We start from the raw sequence: 18,227 nt of genomic DNA, 5'->3' as shown, positions 1-18,227 counted from the left end.
ACTTAAAAAGCCAGTAAATGACGCACACAAAATACACACAGTTACGCACAAAAAATGGCATACCAATGCTAGCAATCAACAATTAGCTCATTCGCTGCTGCCATTGAAGTTTCTACATCACATACTCGACATATTAAATAAATATTTGTAAACAAATGACATTTTTATTGCTCTCAAGCCATGCCATCAGTTATAGCCTATAGTCATAAGCTGTCATTCCATCATTAAGATTTATGACCTGCATCTCAGTTAAATTTAACACTGATGAGTTATGGTTAGCATATGGTTATGTCGTTACATTTTGTAATCCAAGGTAGTTCTTTTTTACAACTAGATTGTGATCTACTCATTCGATTACTAAACAATGCAGTTTAAACAGAAATAAGTGCATTACTAGGGACATTCAAGTACAGACCAAGTTGCTGTGCAACAGGCACCATCTAGTGGTAAAACATTAAAAAACACACGACAAAAAAAACTGATGAGAACAAAAAACAGTATTAGTCCTAATAGGGATAGGATTATTAACAACATTAAGAAACTTCAGTTCATGAAAGAGAGGTTTCTACAGTAATGCAAATGATGCACAACCGAATAAAACCACATATCACAGGTTCACCTGCATGCAAAATTAGTACAGATATATTACAAATACATTTCAGGTCATCTAGGTCATTGGTTCCCAAAGACTGGGTCGCGACCCACAGGTGGGTAGGAGATGTTATTTGGGTCGCCAGCATAGCCTAGTGACAATTTATGTTGTGTAATACCCCTATCTTATTCCTTATATAGCTTAGGAAAGCTAACAGCTTTCTATTAGGATCTAGTTTGTTAACTACCACAGTCACAAGTTGGGTCGCGATACTCTGTCATTTTTAAAAAGTGGGTCCCCAGAAAAAAAGTTTGGGAAACACTGATCTAGGTTATTCCAGGTAAGTTCTCATAATAATCACAATGTGCAAACAAGCATTCATCATCAGGTGCCATTACTGGTATGACAGCATGCTATCAAGCAATGCTGAAGCCAAAGCAGTTAGAAGTTAGTCTTAAGTGCATATAGCTCAACAAATGAACAGTTTCTAGTTCTGCCCTGTTCTGTTTATCCAGTGGGATCAATAATCAGTAATCAGCTGCCCATTGTCACAATGCTGTGTCCATGGAGATGAGCCCACAGACTTAACTTCACCCTTCTCCCCCGGCTGGCACACTCTCCCCCCTCCTCACACGAACGTGCTCTTGTCACGGATCGTGGTGAACCTGAGCATGAGCGAGCGCGTGCTGCGGCGGAACTGCGGCTGCGTGAAGTAGAAGAGGATGGGGTCCAGCACGCTGTTCATGCTGGCGAAGGGCCGCGTGCACTTGTAGATGACCGAGAAGAGGTTCCTGACCTGGCAGGGCGCCTGGGGCAGAATGCGCACCAGCAGGTACATGGTCTTGGTGATGTGGAAGGGCAAGAAGCTGACCACGAACACCAGCACCACGATGACGATCATGCGCGCCGCCTTGCTCCGCTGCTCGCGGCTGGCCTCGCCAGCACTGCCGGCCCGCCGTAGGCACAGCACCCGCGCCATGAGGCAGTAGCACACCACAACGGCCAGGAAGGGCAGCAGGAAGCCCAGGCAGGTGAGGGCGATGCCATAGGGGAAGTACTGGCGCGAGCGCTCGGGCACGCTCAGGTCGTAGCAGACGGTGCGGTTGCGCTGCGTGCCCGTGGAGGCGAACTGGAACGTGGGCACGCAGAGGAGTGCCACGGCCAGCCACACGCCGGCGCACACCGTCCACGCCAGCCGCCTGCCGCCCTGCTTGTGCCAGGTGGCCAGCGGGTGGCAGATGCCCAGGTAGCGCTGCAGGCTGATGCAGGTGAGGAAGAAGATGGAGCCGTGCAGGTTGCTGTAGAACTGGAAGCGCACCAGGCGGCAGGTCAGGTCGCCGAAGGGCCAGTAGTCGTGGCTGGCGTAGTTGAAGATGAGCAGCGGCAGCGAGCAGACGTACAGGAAGTCGGCCACCGCCAGGTTGAGCATGTAGATCTGGCTGCGGGTCAGCGCCTTGCGCGTCCTCCAGATGCGCAGGATGACCACGAAGTTGAGTGGGAGGCCCAGCACGAACACCAGGCTGTAGACGGCAGGGAGAAGGTAGCGCTTAAAGTCTTCATTGTAGGTGCAGGAGGGCAGTTTAGTAGACGAAGAGGAGGAGGAGGAGGAGGAGGAGGAGAAGGGAAAAGAAGGAAAGGTTGTATTTTGGTAGAAGACCTCGTAAGTGAGGGTTTCAGCATCCCCAGCGGCCATCTGTAGAGCAGCTATGCACTCACATTCTGTAACAGAGGCACACGCAAAGAATGGACATAAAGACTGTGTGACAGTGACAGTGGGCTTTATGTCAATACATGTTCAATGAAAAGTTTATACATTTTTGGCTGATTGCATCAGAAATGAAACTTCTCAGTTCTCATAATATGGGAAGTGAGACTGATTGTGTCATCCTTATGCCAGCATGCAGTCACTTTTCTGTTGATATTCACACGAGAAACATTTCATTATGCCGTATTTCTGTATTTTGCCTTTTCTAAAAGCCCAAGGAAATGTGTCAAAAAGTGTCTGATGCAATCAATTCAATTTCTGATGCAGTCACTGTGCTCAGAGAAAAGCAGTACATTTTCTCAGTGAGAAAACAAAGAGTATATTTTCTTATCTGACCATTAATGTACTTCTGCCATATGTACATTATGAATATACTGTATATTCCTGGACAGCATGTTGACATTATCTAATCTCTAATCCCTTTGAACCATCTGCATGTTATGCCATTTGAATAACCATTTTCATTAGTAAACATACTGATATTCATAGAACAAACATTTCTAGAATATGAAGTCTTAACCTCTGTTGACAGATTTATGACAGATGTGTAAGTGCAGTTGGTAAAGAAACAGAGGCCGTTTGTCATAAAAGTAATTCATTCTCTGCAGTGCCACTGGCTGCCTATACTGTAACTCTTATTGGTGATCAGAACCCTGAGCTCTTCAATTCAGCCTGATTTCAACTTGGCCAATTCAGACCCACAGGAGTCCAGCCAATGTGTAGATAAGGGACCCTGAGGAGGGTGTTATGGGGCCATACCCGCTTGGAAATGCCGGGAGCATGTCAGGAAGTTTCAGGACTGTTGATTGCTTCCTAAGGAGACGGCCAGAGCTCCAAGCAGGAAGCCTGTCCCTTGGCAGATGACCAGAAGAAACCCTCTTAGAGGGATTGGAAAGGCAGCTATGGATTCACGGATGTCGGGCTCCACCAGAGACTGCTGACAATCCTGGGGAAGATAGCAGAGCCAACTTATCTGACAAGTTTAACACGCAAGACATGCACACCATGCACACCCTTCCAGAGTCAATAAAACAATCTGTCAAAGAACATATTTACTTTGAGTGAAGATGTGTGTAGTGTTCAACACTGTAACGAACAGAACAGGAACAAGGCCGGGCTTGTTGAGCAGAGCTTTATTGGATGTCAAATATTAGGATTATGATACATTTTAAATATCAAAGGTTAAAGGGTTACACAACTTTCACACCCTCAGTTGATGTTAATAATACTCAATAATTCCAGTTTTCTTCCAGATTTTCCAGTATGATATGGACAACCAGATGTTACTCATCACTGTTGTATGCATCACTTTAACTTAGGAAACATGCTTGACAGGTGCTAAGTAGACCCCTCACAGGTGAATCACAATTACTGTTATGTCCTATCTCACTGACATCTACCCTAAGATGTCGTCATTCAAAGAATATTTACAATGTTCTATTAATGACATGCTGACAAATAGGTCCAGAATGCTTCTTGACCCTGACATACTAAATGAAGCCTCACACTGGAGTACACAAAGCCATGTTATTAGAACTGTGTGAGGGCGGCTGTAATTTAATTCCTCAGAGATGTCCGCCTCCCCTTTTCCATCTGTGAAACTTCAGTTTGCTCAAACATTGCAACATTAGATCAATGAAATCCCTCATTCCTGACAGATCTGCAGGGGCAATGTGTCCAGGCAGGTCCATGCACAGAGAGGGAGGCTGATAGCAGTCATGCCCCGGTGGGGTTGTGAAATGCTGTCTGTGCCTTCAGCAGAATCTCACACTCTGACAGGGCTCATCCCATCAGCTTACACTAAAGTTACTAATTCATTCAGCTGCCACCAGTGTTAACACAACATAATGCTAAATTCAGTTTGAATCAGAAGCTTCACAGGCAGCCAAAATTAGACTACTGTGTATCAAGCAAACAAGCCATTAGGTAATGTGTACTGAGGGTGACTAATTATATGTTTCATAGTTTCAAAGTTCACACCTATTAACACAAATCGGTTCTTGCCAGACAATCTTTCTGAATACAGTTTACTTCTCATAAAAGCAAGGTGATGTCAGCTGATAAGTTTGTGTCTGCTGACTACATACCTGTAGCAGACAATACATGCTGATAACATATTTTCTTTATCACACAAGAACAGACATCTAGTGGGCAGAGTAAAGTTTTCAGTAGCAGAAATTAGAGCAATATTAAATCAAATATTTTATCTCTGCCATAGAGCACTCATCACCATCATAATAATCATAATCATATTATACTACCGGTAATCTATAATGGAAATGAGATGTTTTAGAGTAACCATGTTAAACTTATAAGTAACAGCTAAGGTTCTGTGAAAATACAATCCGGATTAAATAAAATATGGTTTTGACAACGGAGGTGACGATGTTGAGCACAAAGCCCAGAGTGCTGAGTGTGGCTTAATGATGGCAAATGAGGCAGCGCGGCTTTCAACACTGAAGTGGAATCTGAAGACACCCAACTTTGGCTTGTAAGCCAGTTGACTATGGTACTTCAAAAGACAAGAAAACAAACATCAGCTACAGAAAAAATCTAGCCCAAATTGGGGATCTTTTTTAATGGGCCCTGGCCTGTTACGAGTATGAATAGGTGGGCCTTAAATCAGAAAAGATTGAGAACCCCTGGCTTACACATCACCACCACACGACTAAATTGGTGAACAGGGAAGAAAGAGAGATTTCATGGTGAACCTAAAATCCACTATAACCTTTACAGGTGAACTAAATCTGACCTTCTCTTAACTTTTGAATGAGCATGTCCAATGTTTGAGTACTTTCTGTACTGAAACATTAAATTTAACCCGAAAGCACATATCCCCAACTTTTTGTGAGTAGTGTATCTATCTATAGACTAAGTTAAGTAGGCTGTATGCATTTTAATACCACTGAACCCTTTACACAGCTTTGTGTAATGGCTCCTATTTCACATTTACATATACTCATATAATGATTATTTATGACTATATATATAGTCCTTTGCTGATATCATTTGAGGGCACAGCATGTCCTTGAGTTGGAGTACTAAAAGTATGCATACACACGAGAAGGACTTCTTTACGATGCACACAGTCCATCTGTTTCTTACACTTGCACGACCTGACGTTTATCTTGCGTCTCTGGAAGCAGATACTGACAGATTAGTTAATAGGGCCTAATGTTGTGTCCATAGAGAAGAGCACAATGAGCGCTGCCCAGCTGGAGGAGGCAGAACAGATCTCTATTATGTGGCTACACAAACAGCAATCACTATAGTCGGGCCGCCAGGCTTATCGCCGCCCAGGCCTATAAAGTGAAGTGCTAGCCAGGTTTCAAGCACCATATCGGCCGGACTCTTTTTGTTTGTGTGGCCATAATTAACCACACATTGTCCTCTTGCCCAGGATGTGTATGTGTGTGTGTGTGTGTATGTGTGTGCGTGTATGTGTGTGCCTGTGTGTGCGTGTGTGTGTGCGTGTATGTGTGCCTGTGTGTGCGTGTGTGTGTGAGCGAGCGAGAGAGAGCAAGGCAGAGAGATAGAGAGACAGACAGACAGAAACAGAAGAATAATAATAGTAGAGAGTGCAGTGTGTGTCCGTGTGTCCGTGTGTCCGTGTGTGTGTGTGTGTGTGTGTGTGTGTGTGTGTCCGTGTGTTTGTGTGTGTGTGTGTGTGTGTGTGTGTGTGTGTGTGTGTGTTAGAAATTAGGTGTATGATATTACGCATCATAAACTGACCTGTGTGAGAATATGCTCTGCAGATCCTGAGAGGTCAAAAAGAGGTACAGAGAAAGCTCTCCTCGCGTGTGCTACTGCCTGCCAAGAGTGGGCCACATGAAACCAGGACCTTAATATAGAAACCTGCTGCCCTGTCATCCGGTCCTGGCGCTCCATGATAAGTGAGGCACAGGACACCACACAGGAGAGACAGAGAGGCCACATCCCGCTGTGCAGATCACAGCCTTTCTGCCCCATATGACTCATCTCTGGGACTGGACAGTAGACAGGCTATGATATATACTCCCCTAACTGTACATACCCACTGTTTAAATGCCATGGCCACAATGAGACCAATTACAAATATGGCCACAACAATCTAACGGGTTACTCTGATTGTGCATGACAACCAATTTTTGACATATTAAAGCTGGATTTGGAGAGAAATACTGACTATGTTTAGAACCCAATGGTCATGCTATGATCATAATATAGGCTAATACATCCATCCAATTTGATTTCAATACATTGGCTGATCTCAATACAGCTAACTTGCATATGGAACAGCACATAAAATAACAAATAACAAAAATATGGATTAGAATTTAAATTGGTTTAGGAGCTTGCTAATGGGTAATTAATAGTAGAAAATAAGTACATGTTTTACATTGTATCTCTATGTATATGATGAACAAATCTCCTTGAATTCTTGAAGTATAATAAATTAGTCATAACAAGAATCCTCTGCAACAATCTTTTAAAAACATTCTCTCTTACTTAATACAGCATAAGTGCATCCATTCTGTTATTCGGTCAAGAAAATAGAAAGCATTTGGCTGTATATTGATTTTTACACTTTCTTTAAAGCTGGAACCCTTCACATACACCTAACAGTGGTGAAAAAAATCAAAGAATTCACAGCCTATAAATGTCATATATTGGACTGTTACTAAATGTGCAGGTGCTGGAAGAGAATCTGTTACCTAATGGTACACTGACATGTTCAATGAAGATTGTTAATACTTTTCATTTATTGCTATTTTCCTTCATCGACGTTTTAAAACTGTTTACTGTCATTTTTTAACTATTGTATTGTTTTATTTTGTAAGTCACTTTGGACAAAAGTATCTGCTAAATTCCATAACCATAACCATAAAAAATTAACAATCAACTCAACAACACAATACACTACAGATAAAACAGCCACAATAACAAAATATCAACTCGATCAACTCCTTGTTGAATGTATTGTATATTCAAAGTACTTTGGATCATTTTTGAACCCTCAAAAAAGTCTGTATTTGTTTCTGTTCTTTACATGCCTCAGCAAGATCACTCATTCTCAAGACTTATCGTACTTCCTCTTGTGGCTGACTGAAAGAAACGAGGCTGGTGAAAAATCATTGTGATCATTTCCTTTTCATACATACAGGTCTTGGTGCAGTCAAATCTCTGGACCACCAGAGCAGCATCAGACTAGACAATAAAACCTGATATGAGGACATAAGAGGTGAGAGGTGATAAATTCACTTGATAATGTCTGCTTATCAATGAAAAGATGAAACTGAAATGTGTGTCTACACATGTGGCTAATAACACCCCATGATTCACTTAGGGACAAACTATTCAGTGTGCACATATGAATAATCTTCTAATATCATAGAGAAGAGATACACAATGTATCATGCCAATAAGACATGTGTACATATCTGACAATGTGTTTGTTTGACCATGTAGAGTGCAATTACCTAATGAACATTGTCATATGACCTATACTGTATTTTCTGTGGCTGTGCAAAGAACTGAATATCTCAACTTCGCAAATTCACTGTGGAGACCAGTGCCGGAAAAGCCCATTAGTCCATAGCAACCAGAGGGCATTCACAGAGGCATCACTAAGTCAGTGGAATCTTTAGAGAAAACACTGTTCATCAGAACTATCCCGAATTCCACAACCAGAGGTCCATGCACAGAGAGGGAGGACAATATTTCAGAAGCATTCTCATCCACATGGATTGGACCAGGACAAACGTTTATCTGACACTTCCAAAAATGTGCTGTAAACAATAAGATCTCTTCTCTGACACTCCCTGCCTTGTAGTCAAAAGCAACAAATTAACAGTTGAGTTCACAGGTAGGCCTATTCGTCCATGCATGAACAGGCAAAGCTAAACGTCAGGACTGACAACATGAGTTACAAACACTAAAGGTATGTGACCATGACTGTTGCTTTGAACATACTGCATGCACATGACCAACATTTGCAACAGCAACAGTAGATGACTCAAGTAGGCTATACAGTGTTTTATGTATGAGAAAAACAAATATGTTTTTACATATTTTTGATATGTAAAATATATACGATATCACCAAATATACAAATAAGATACACATTTCTTGTTTAAATAAATAGGAAATAGGACTGAACTGTCAATCACAGATATGGTGTGGGAGTGTCTGCATGGCGTTCAATAATCTCTATCAAACAAAACATTGGCATGGCAGTCTATTGAGTAAAATCAAACTAGCCTATGGCAGCATTTCTTAGTTATAAACTGTTTGAGATAAGTTAATCCTTCCGAAATCCTTTCCAAGACCTTTTTTACTTTAAAGCATGCACATAATATTCATAAACAAAAACGTGTCAACTGAGCCATGTTACTTAACGTGTTGTGGACTTCTCTTTATAAAGAGAAGGTGCCAGTTAGGCTGATTGGATCTTACGTAATTTCACTACATTAAGATAGAGATTGAAATCAAGATCTCGAGCGATTTTGTTGCTTAGCCTACCTTTTGGGTATTTTGAGCTGAGGTGAGAGGGATCTTCGTTTGTGTTCAGCAGACTAGTGTCGCGAAACATGCCATAACAATGTCCCTCAACAAGTGGGCTGCTCTACTGAATGTATTTACAAATTAGACATTTTATGTCACGCTTCCGCAATCGAGTAGGCTACTTTGCAATCACGCTGCTTTCTCTACTGCTTTTCCTTTGCCTTTGCTCGCCGAAGTCCACGTCAAATTCTTTCTCGCAACACCCCGACCGCGCGGGTCATCGCAGGCTTGTTTTCGCAACACCTCAAGAGGTTTAGGTTTACACTGCACGCAGATGCAGACTGACTATAGGCACCCAGCTTGTCATACACTGCCGAGGCAAAGATTTATTGAGACTATAAAGTTTGTTAATAATTATTATATCCCCTTTCACTTTCATCCAAATGTAATTCCCCTTGTTTTTGCCAAGACATGTTTAGGCGTAGGCTATAAAACGTTTGTCGCCTGTTTACCTTTGAATTAGCCCATTTAATTAACTTAAGTCCGATTAATTTTCTACCTACTTTAGCTGTTAATAACACTAAGGAACCATATAGAATGAGGTCACAAAATCAAGGCAAACTCTAAAATCTTACAGATGCAATACAAGTACTAGGATACTTAGCTGGCTCAACTTATAGAGCCTTGGTGGCTCATCTTACCCCACAGCATTTTGGAAGAAAATGCTTCTCACAACAAGCTAATATTTATGATTTTGTTTAGCCCTCACATCATAGCTTAAAGGAGAATTCCGGTGTGATATTGACCTAAAGTGTATTGAAACATGATACTGAGTGTGAACGTATGTCTCATAGCCCATCTCGGCTTGTCCCCTGGGGCCTCATTACAGAAACTTCCTAACTCTGAAATCCTATCTTATCTCAGTTTAGGATGGCATTTAGGATTTTTGGTATTACAGAAGCATGTTTCCTAACTGCATTCAGGAAAAAGGCCTATCTTAACTTAAGATAGGAATTTGGCCATTACAGAACCATCCTAACTCAAGAATTTCCTAACTTAGGAATCCTAACTTAGGATGGCACATACCCTGTCCTAAATGCAAAATAACTGCCAAAACTGACTGCAACAGTCTTGTGAGAGTGGTTGCCTAGCCTATGACAAGATGATGGACATGGCTGTTAGGGACACCATAAAGCACATTTCACTAAATAAGTTAATTAAGTGAAAACTTAAAAATGTAGCCTATAAGCTATGTGTTTTAAAACATTTATAATATTTATAATAATTAAATATTAATAATTATAACAGAATATTAGACTATTACTGGTATGTATTATTATAAATATGTTTTTTGTTTTTCCATTTTTTTATCCTGTTCATCCAATGAATCAATATTGACACACTCTCTTTCTTCCTACATAGGCCTAACCTAGACCTATTTCTCTCTGATATGGTTTGTCCATCTTGAGCAAACAACTGTCTTTAGAACACCATCTTTGCAACCTGACATTCTAATAGATACATTCTCATAGATACAGGCAGTCTTGTATACATTCTAATCATAGAAACAGGCATGACAGGACGATTGCCGATTTAAAAATCTAATTGACAGTTATGGTTAGGATTTCTTAAGTTAAGATAAGATAGGAGGTCTGAGATAAGATAGGACACAGCCATGAGTTTAGGAACTGCTTCTGTAATAGGAAGATAGGATTTTTCCTATCTTTGAAACTTAAGTTAAGATAGGACAAGCAGTTAGGATATTTTTCTGTAATGAGGCCCGAGCTTTTTTGGCAACAAATAGCCTATAAAGCAGGTGGGATTGGCGTGATAGAGGGATCACTATACTGAAAAGAAGTCCATGCCTACTGAGAAGTATGGTGGAGCGTCTGTGATGCTGTTGGGCTGTTTTAATTCGATGAACTCCATGAAGTACCACATAATTTTAAATCAAAGTCTGTCTCAGCAAAGACACTAAAAGTGGGTCATGGTTGGATCATTAGATCAATGAACCCAAACATATGTCCAGATCAACACAGAAATGGCTTAGAGAAAACAAAATCAAGGCTCTGCCATGGTTATCTCAGTTCCCTGATTGTAACTGCATACTATATATACTCTTTTGATCCCCTGAGGGAAATTTGGTCTCTGCATTTATCCCAATCCGTGAATTAGTGAAACACACTCAGCACACAGTGAGGTGAAGCACACACTAATCGCGACGCAGTGAGCTGCCTGCTACAGCGGCGCTCAGGGAGCAGTGAGGGGTTAGGTGCCTTGCTCAAGGGCACTTTAGCCGTTCCTACTGGTCGGGGTTCGAACCGGCTACTCTCCAGTTACAAGTCCGAAGAGCTAACCAGTAGGCCATCGCTGCCCCTAAATATACTAAACTGATCGGGTAAGCTAAAGAGAGGTCACTGGAGAAGACTAAAAGCTGTTTAATTGGAAAAGGGAGGCTTTACAAAGTATAAGATACAGGGGTGCCAAAAATCGTGGCACATGTGTTTTTGTTAAAAAATACCAGGAGTGTCAATGAATGTAGAGGGGGCTGTATCACCCACAAAAAAGTGCCTTAAGGGAGAACTCCGGAACATTGAGGAGGCTCAATATGTCATTATGAGGACTGTGAAAACTACAGATATCATTATGCCTGTTTAACTCAGATACCATTATGCCTGTTTAACTCAGATACCAATATGCCTGTTTAACTCAGTAATTGTACAAAACCTGTAAATTGCGTGTTTGCACAAGCAGTCAGTCACTTCCTGTAAAGTTTATACAAGTCATACTAGTTGACTGCCTGTACAAACACTTGCTTTATACCATGTCTTTATCATTACCGAGTTAAACCTATCAAGGAGTTTCAGACTAGATGCATTGGTACTCATCATCAAACAGCCTCTGATAGCCACTGATGACTTCATGTAAAGGCTATCAGGCCTGTTTCCTGGCTCCAGACCAGATCAGCCACGCACATGGGTGCTCCAATCTAATTTGGCTAGTAGGTCTGTTGAAATCAATTAGACAGACTAAACATGGTAAGCATGCATTGGGGAGACCTGACAGCCATTGTGATGTTCCAGAGACCACCATCTTGAATAGTGTGATGGACTCTTGAGAATATTTGATTGTTCTTCATTCAAGGACTATGCTGAAGGATGTCTTATTCAAGCCACATAGCAATGCATATGAGTGATGATCAGAGGTGGAAAGTAACGAAATACATTTACTCACGTTACTGTATTGAATAGTTTTTCTGTGTATATTGTATTTTTTAAGTAGTTTATAAAATCGGTATTTTAAATTTTACTTGATTACATTTTGAGTGAAGTATTGTACTTCGCTACATAAAAAATCCCATCCGTTACTTGAGTAAAAAAAAAAGTTAAAGGAGAATTCCGGTGTGATATTGACCTAAAGTGTATTGAAACATGATACCGAAAGTGTGAACGTATGTCTCATAGCCCATCTCGGCTTGTCCCCTGCACTCCAAAAATCTGGCTAGTTAGCCGATGCTACCAACAGCTTTTTTCAATAGTGGTGGTTGGCATCGGCTAGCCATGCAAATAAATCAGTTTTACACCCATTTACGAGGCTCAATGTATCTCCACACTTCATTGGTAGACTTCCGAGGGCCCTGACATTTAAAACGAGACATTGAGAACTTGTGGTGTAATGCATTTGAATGTTGTTCAATTCACGTTTTCTTTAAATCTCCCTAACTCTGGACATGAATGGAATCCACTTGGAGAGCAAAACATTTTACACACACACACACACACACATATATATATATATATATATATTATTTATTTTTTTACCACATTTGCTGTACCTTTCCACATATTGTAAAGAATAATTCCCTCTTCCTTAAAATGCTGTCACATGATTTGTTTATGATTTTCTAGAAAAAAGGGGCTCATCTTATCCCTATGCTCAATTTACCCCGTTCTCCCCTAAATCACCTGAGGAGGATTTCACTGTGAGTGTGTGAGGCTACCTTTAGTCTGGCTCAAAGGTCTAATGCAGCTCTTACCAAAAATCAGCAGCAGTACGTAGGTTTCTCTGATTCTATTTGCAGTGACAGAATTAACCAAATAAACACTAGCATAGCTCATCACATATCTACAGTAGCTAGGAAAGGAAGTGGGGTGCCCATTCAGAGGCCTTTTGGCAGGAGAGTGTTCGTCATTGTAAATCACTATAGCGGTGACTTACGGGTGATCGTGCGTCATTTGTCTGGGTTGTGGCCAAGCTTCAACATGCACTCTCCTTTTCATCAATTGGTTTCAATATCATCACCCATTGCTATTCTAACACATGCTGGCTTGAGCATGGAAATATGAAGGGGAGGCCACATGCAGATTGGTAAGTACATTTATGAAAGAATATAAAGAAGGTATAGAAAGTCAGTGTAGTGAAAGCTGATACAAAAATGTGGTGCAATTAAGTGTCTACAGGATGTCATGCAAGACGGAAATAAAAAAAAACAAAAGCTGGAGGATGAAGGGGGACCTGTCAGCATGGGGAGAGCAGGCTTCTTATCCCCATGTCAATCATAGGATCTATCACCCACCCCAGGTCCATTCACCTGCTGTAAACAGAGGGACACACAAGAGACACACAAGCAAACAAGGTGGGCAAGGCCAAGGGAGTCCTGGACAGGTCATCACACTATGAGATATAATTGGCATATAAGCCAACACATACAGTGTATACGAAAAGTATTCAGAGAGCTTCACTTTTTCCAAATTTCGTTATGTTACAGCCTTATTCCAAAATGGATTCAATTATTTTTTCCCCTCAAAATTCTCCACAGAATACCCCATAATAACAACATGAACTTTAAAAAAAACAAATGTTTGCAAATTTATTAGAAATAAAGAACTGCAGCCTTTGCTCAATACTTTGTTGTGGCACCTTTGGCAGATATTACGGCCTTTTACAATATGAAGCCACAAGCTTGGCATCTTTGGCAAGTTTCGCTCATTCCTCTTTACAAAACCTCTCAAGCTCCATCAGGTTGGATGGGGAGCGTCGGTGCACAGCCATTTCAGGTCCCTCTAGAGATGTTCAGTGGGATTCATGTCTGGGCTCTGGCTGGGCCACTCTAGGACATTAACAGAGTTGTCCTGAAGCCACTCCTTCGATATCTTGACTGTGTGCTTAGGGTCATTGTCCTGTTGAAAGATGAACTGTCGCCCAAGTTTGAGGTCAAGAGCGCTCTAGAGCAGGTTTTCTTCCAGGATGTCTCTGTACATTGCTGCATTCATCTTTCCCTCAATTCTGACTAGTCTCCCAGTTCCTGCTGCTGACAAACATCCCCACATTATGATACTGCCACCACCATGCTTCATTGTAGGGATGGTATTGGGCAAGGCGGTGCCTGGTGTCCTCCAAACATAACATTTGGCATTCACGCCAAAGAGTTTCGATCTTTGTCGATCAGACCAGAGAATTTTGTTTCTCATGGTCTGAGAGTCTTTTTGGCAAACTCCATGCAGACTGCCATGTGCCTTTTACTAAGGAGTGTCTTCTGTCTGGCCACTCTACCATACAGGCCTGATTGGTGGAGTGCTGCATTGATAGTCATCCTTGTGGATGGTTCTCCTCTCTCCACAGAGGAACCCTGGAGTTCTGTCAGAATGACCATCGGGTTATTGGTCACCTCCCTAACTAAAGCCCTTCTCCCACGTTCACTCAGTTTAGAGGGACTGCCAGCTCTAGGAAGAGTCCTGGTGGTTCCAAACTTCTTCCATGTACGGATGATGGAGGCCACTGTGCTTATTGGGACCTTTAAAGCAGCAGACATTTTTCTGTACCTTTCCCCAGACCTGTGCCTTGAGACTATCCTGTCTCAGAGGTCTACAGACAATTCCTTTGACTTGTTTTGTGGTCTGACATGCACTGTTAACTGTGGGACCGACAGGTGTGTGCCTTTCCAAATCATGTCCAAATCATTTCCATGTCACGGGGCAGCCGTGGCCTACTGGTTAGCGCTTCAGACTTGTAACCGGAGGCCGGTTCAAACCCCGACCAGTAGGCACGGCTGAAGTGCCCTTGAGCAAGGCACCTAACCCCTCACTGCTCCCCGAGCGCCGCTGTTGTTACAGGCAGCTCACTGTGCCGGGATTAGTGTGTGCTTCACCTCACTGTGTGTTCACTGTGTGTTCACTGTGTGCTGCGTGTGTTTCACTAATTCACGGATTGGGATAAATGCAGAGACCAAATTTCCCTCACGGGATCAAAAGAGTATATATACTTTATACAATCAACTAAATTTACCACAGGTGGACTCCAATTAAGCTGTAGAAATATCTCAAGGATGATCAGTGGAAACAGAATGCACCTTAATACTTAAGTGATTTTTTCGTTTTTTAGGCCCCGTTTACATGTGGCTGGATATTTCCATAAACGGACATTTCACCCTCTCCATTTTTAAAAAATAACATTGTGCACACCTTTTTTATTGTGCACACCAGTTTTTAGGGAAAAAAATTGTTTACACTAACCCGTGTATATGCCATCAAGAGCATGCCCAACCTGTAGGTGGCAGTGTAATGAGAAGCTCAAGTCCATTTTAGCCAATCAGAATCTCGAAAATAGCAACAACAGCAACAAATCACTTCCTCTTTCTCTTTTAAACTGCAATTGCAAACAGACGAAAAGAGTTTGCAGTTTGCACCAACTCTGAATGCATCCATGATCACCATAGCTAAATAAAAATGTAGGATAAACATAGGTTGCACTTTTGGCGCAGGTGCAAGTTCTGGTGCATAGGCCTAATGTGACGTTGGCTGCCTAAACCTCCGTTTTTGTCAGTTTACATGCAACTGTTAAACAGTTTTCCAAAATCTCCACTCTGGAGTTTTTTGAAGGAATCGTTTTCAGAGGCGAATTCTCTGTTTGCGTGTAAACGAAGGGCACAAACAAAGGAAAATGTCTCAGTTTTTCAAAATAACCATGTATAAACGGGGCTTTATTTGTAATAAATTTGCAAAAATCCCAAACAAACTTTTTTAAAGTTGTCATTATGGGGTATTATGTGTAGATCCCACATGATTCCTGTGGGACTGTAAGGGCAACTTTAATGGAACCTCACATTGTTTTTCTCTGTACAGTTGAGTGTCTCCAACCGCAAGGCATTGAAGTTGACATTTCAAGTTTTTCCAGTCTGACTATATTTAACATCACTTCACATCAGCATTAATCGGAGCAGACATGCTCAAGGCCATACCTGTCAACATTTAGCTTCATACACATGTTTCAACACTGCATTTCGGTCGTTGCTTTTACCTTTTACCTTACCATTAGGCTACCTTACGCATGCCAGTTATGTATCCACCAGCTGCCTGCCTGCAGCCAGCCTACTTCCAAAACTCCAAAGCTGCTTGCTGTCAGATTTGGTTCCGAGGGCATAAGTTCAGTGTATCAACACTCAATAACAATTTATGTGATGTGTTAATCAATTAAATTCCCAACAATTTCACAACAGCTAGTTCTGGAGTAGGCCATTCAACTATCCCGCTTGCTTACGACGAGACTCAGGCTGCGCAGTCGGCACCCGCTTCCTTATTTGGGTTTTGGGTTGCCAGGTTTTAGCCTATGACAAAACGGTTGAAATTGAAACTAAGTGATCGTGTATGTGTAGGGTGTATTTCATACACAATCTGGCAACCTGAATGGATCAATGATTTTAAAATCAAGTTTGATGGCCATGCAAATTACGGGAGTTTTCCGGGAGAAAACGGGAGGGTGCTGGGAGATGACCTTGAAATACGGGAGAAACGCGGGAAAAACGGGAGTGTTGACAGGTATGCTCAAGGCCTTTGTTTATTATTTTTTTATCTTTACAAGTTAAGATGCTAAACTGCTGAGCTCTGACACCTTACAGTTTTTTCAAATAGGCTTTCAGCATTGTGTATGGGGCAATAACATGCCATGGCTGAAGAATGCCATGAAGTCTCACCATCTCATGTGGATGAATATCTCTAACCATCCCCCTATATCTCCACTGATGCATTGCTGTCTGAGCTCTACATCTAACTGCATTTTCTCAGTGGAATACAAGTGTGTGACAGTACCCTGTATCATGGGTCATCAACCATGAGGTAGGCATAAGGAGGTCGGACCAGTTGCATTACAAAGGACCAAATGCCTTACATAGAGGTTGCATCATCACCAGAGGTGGAAAAAGTACGAAAATATTGTACTCAAGTAAAAGTACCAATACCTTGATGAAATATTACTCAAGTACAAGTTAAAATACCGATCTGAAAATGTACTTAAGTAAAAGTAAAAAGTAGTTAATTTAAAATGTACTTTAAGAAAAAGTTACTTTTTTTTTTGGGGGGGGTACCAGAACAACCAGTTTTACCAGAGACTTTCTAATGAGGAGATACAGCACTCAAAAAATCCTCCATAGTAATGCATGGGGTTAGTCAGTTGTCTACAAATATCACAACCCTTCCGCGGCAAAACGTTGACATGTGAATACATTGAGCCAATCATGTGGTGTGTTGTAAAATACATTGAACCAATCATGTGGTGTGCTGTGAAGACATCGTGCCAATCATCTGTTGTGATCTCGCTGCTGGAGCAAGATTGGTGTCGTCAAGCCTTACGCACACGCATTTCTGCCGAAATAGATGCACGATAAGTGCCCAAAAACTGTTGCAATATGGCCGCCCGAAAGTGGAGGTACTTGCCTGAAAAAGGACTTTGGTCCTAGCTCGAGTTGCTGCAGCCAGCAGCTAAGGCAGCCATGTTCATGCTCCCAGTGTGTAGCGCTGTAGCTGCAGCAACTCGAGCTAGGTAAAACCGATTGTATCAGTTTTGTTCATACCGACTGTACTCGATGACGTTGAGAAATGGAGATCTATGTGAAAAATCACCGGAGTTCTCCTTTAAGAGCAGTAGTTGATTAAAGTTAGTTGCACTCATCCTTGCGTCGCTTTGCAGTGAACAGTAATCCAGCACAACTGAAAAACCCCTCACAGGCAGCTGAGGCAGGCAGGCCAATGTTGAGTTGCAGAGAGTTTTTTTTATATTTGGAAATGAGCAGAAGGTTCAGCAGATTAAAGGGCATCAAACTGGGGCGGAGAGTGGGAAGTATAGGGCCCCAATGGAGGAGAGGGCCCTTGAAAAGTGTAATACGGGGGGTACAACATTTTCACCAGGCATTAGTAATAACTCAGGTAATCCACACATAAAAAATCCAAACAACTCCATAAGTAGAGTCATGTGTAATGAAGTGGAATAACACAGGGAAAAAGTATTGAACAAGCTAAGAAAAAACACTAAGGCAAGGAAATGGAAGGAACAGGCTGGAATCTGTAAGTAGTTAGAGTAGTTATCCTTTCTATCTGTGCAAATTAATATAAGCTT

The 18,227-nt window shown here is 41.7% G+C and overlaps 1 protein-coding gene across 1 annotated transcript; it reads right to left on the bottom strand.

Moving 5' to 3' along the window:
* Positions 1-825: 825 nt before the first annotated feature.
* LOC125307765 (P2Y purinoceptor 3) lies at positions 826-9,131 on the bottom strand. Its single transcript, XM_048263811.1, has 3 exons — positions 8,859-9,131; positions 3,117-3,303; positions 826-2,311 (listed from the first exon to the last, which is right to left on the bottom strand). Exon 3 carries the CDS (start codon positions 2,283-2,285, stop codon positions 1,221-1,223), a length of 1,065 nt encoding a protein of 354 aa, XP_048119768.1. The 5' UTR covers positions 2,286-2,311; positions 3,117-3,303; positions 8,859-9,131; the 3' UTR covers positions 826-1,220.
* Positions 9,132-18,227: the final 9,096 nt, after the last annotated feature.

Source organism: Alosa alosa, chromosome 15, assembly GCF_017589495.1.
Source record: "Alosa alosa isolate M-15738 ecotype Scorff River chromosome 15, AALO_Geno_1.1, whole genome shotgun sequence".
In the NCBI taxonomy this organism is placed as follows: Eukaryota; Metazoa; Chordata; class Actinopteri; order Clupeiformes; family Clupeidae; genus Alosa; species Alosa alosa.
Note: the sequence above shows the minus strand (reverse complement) of the source record. Positions and strands in the feature narration are given on the sequence as shown.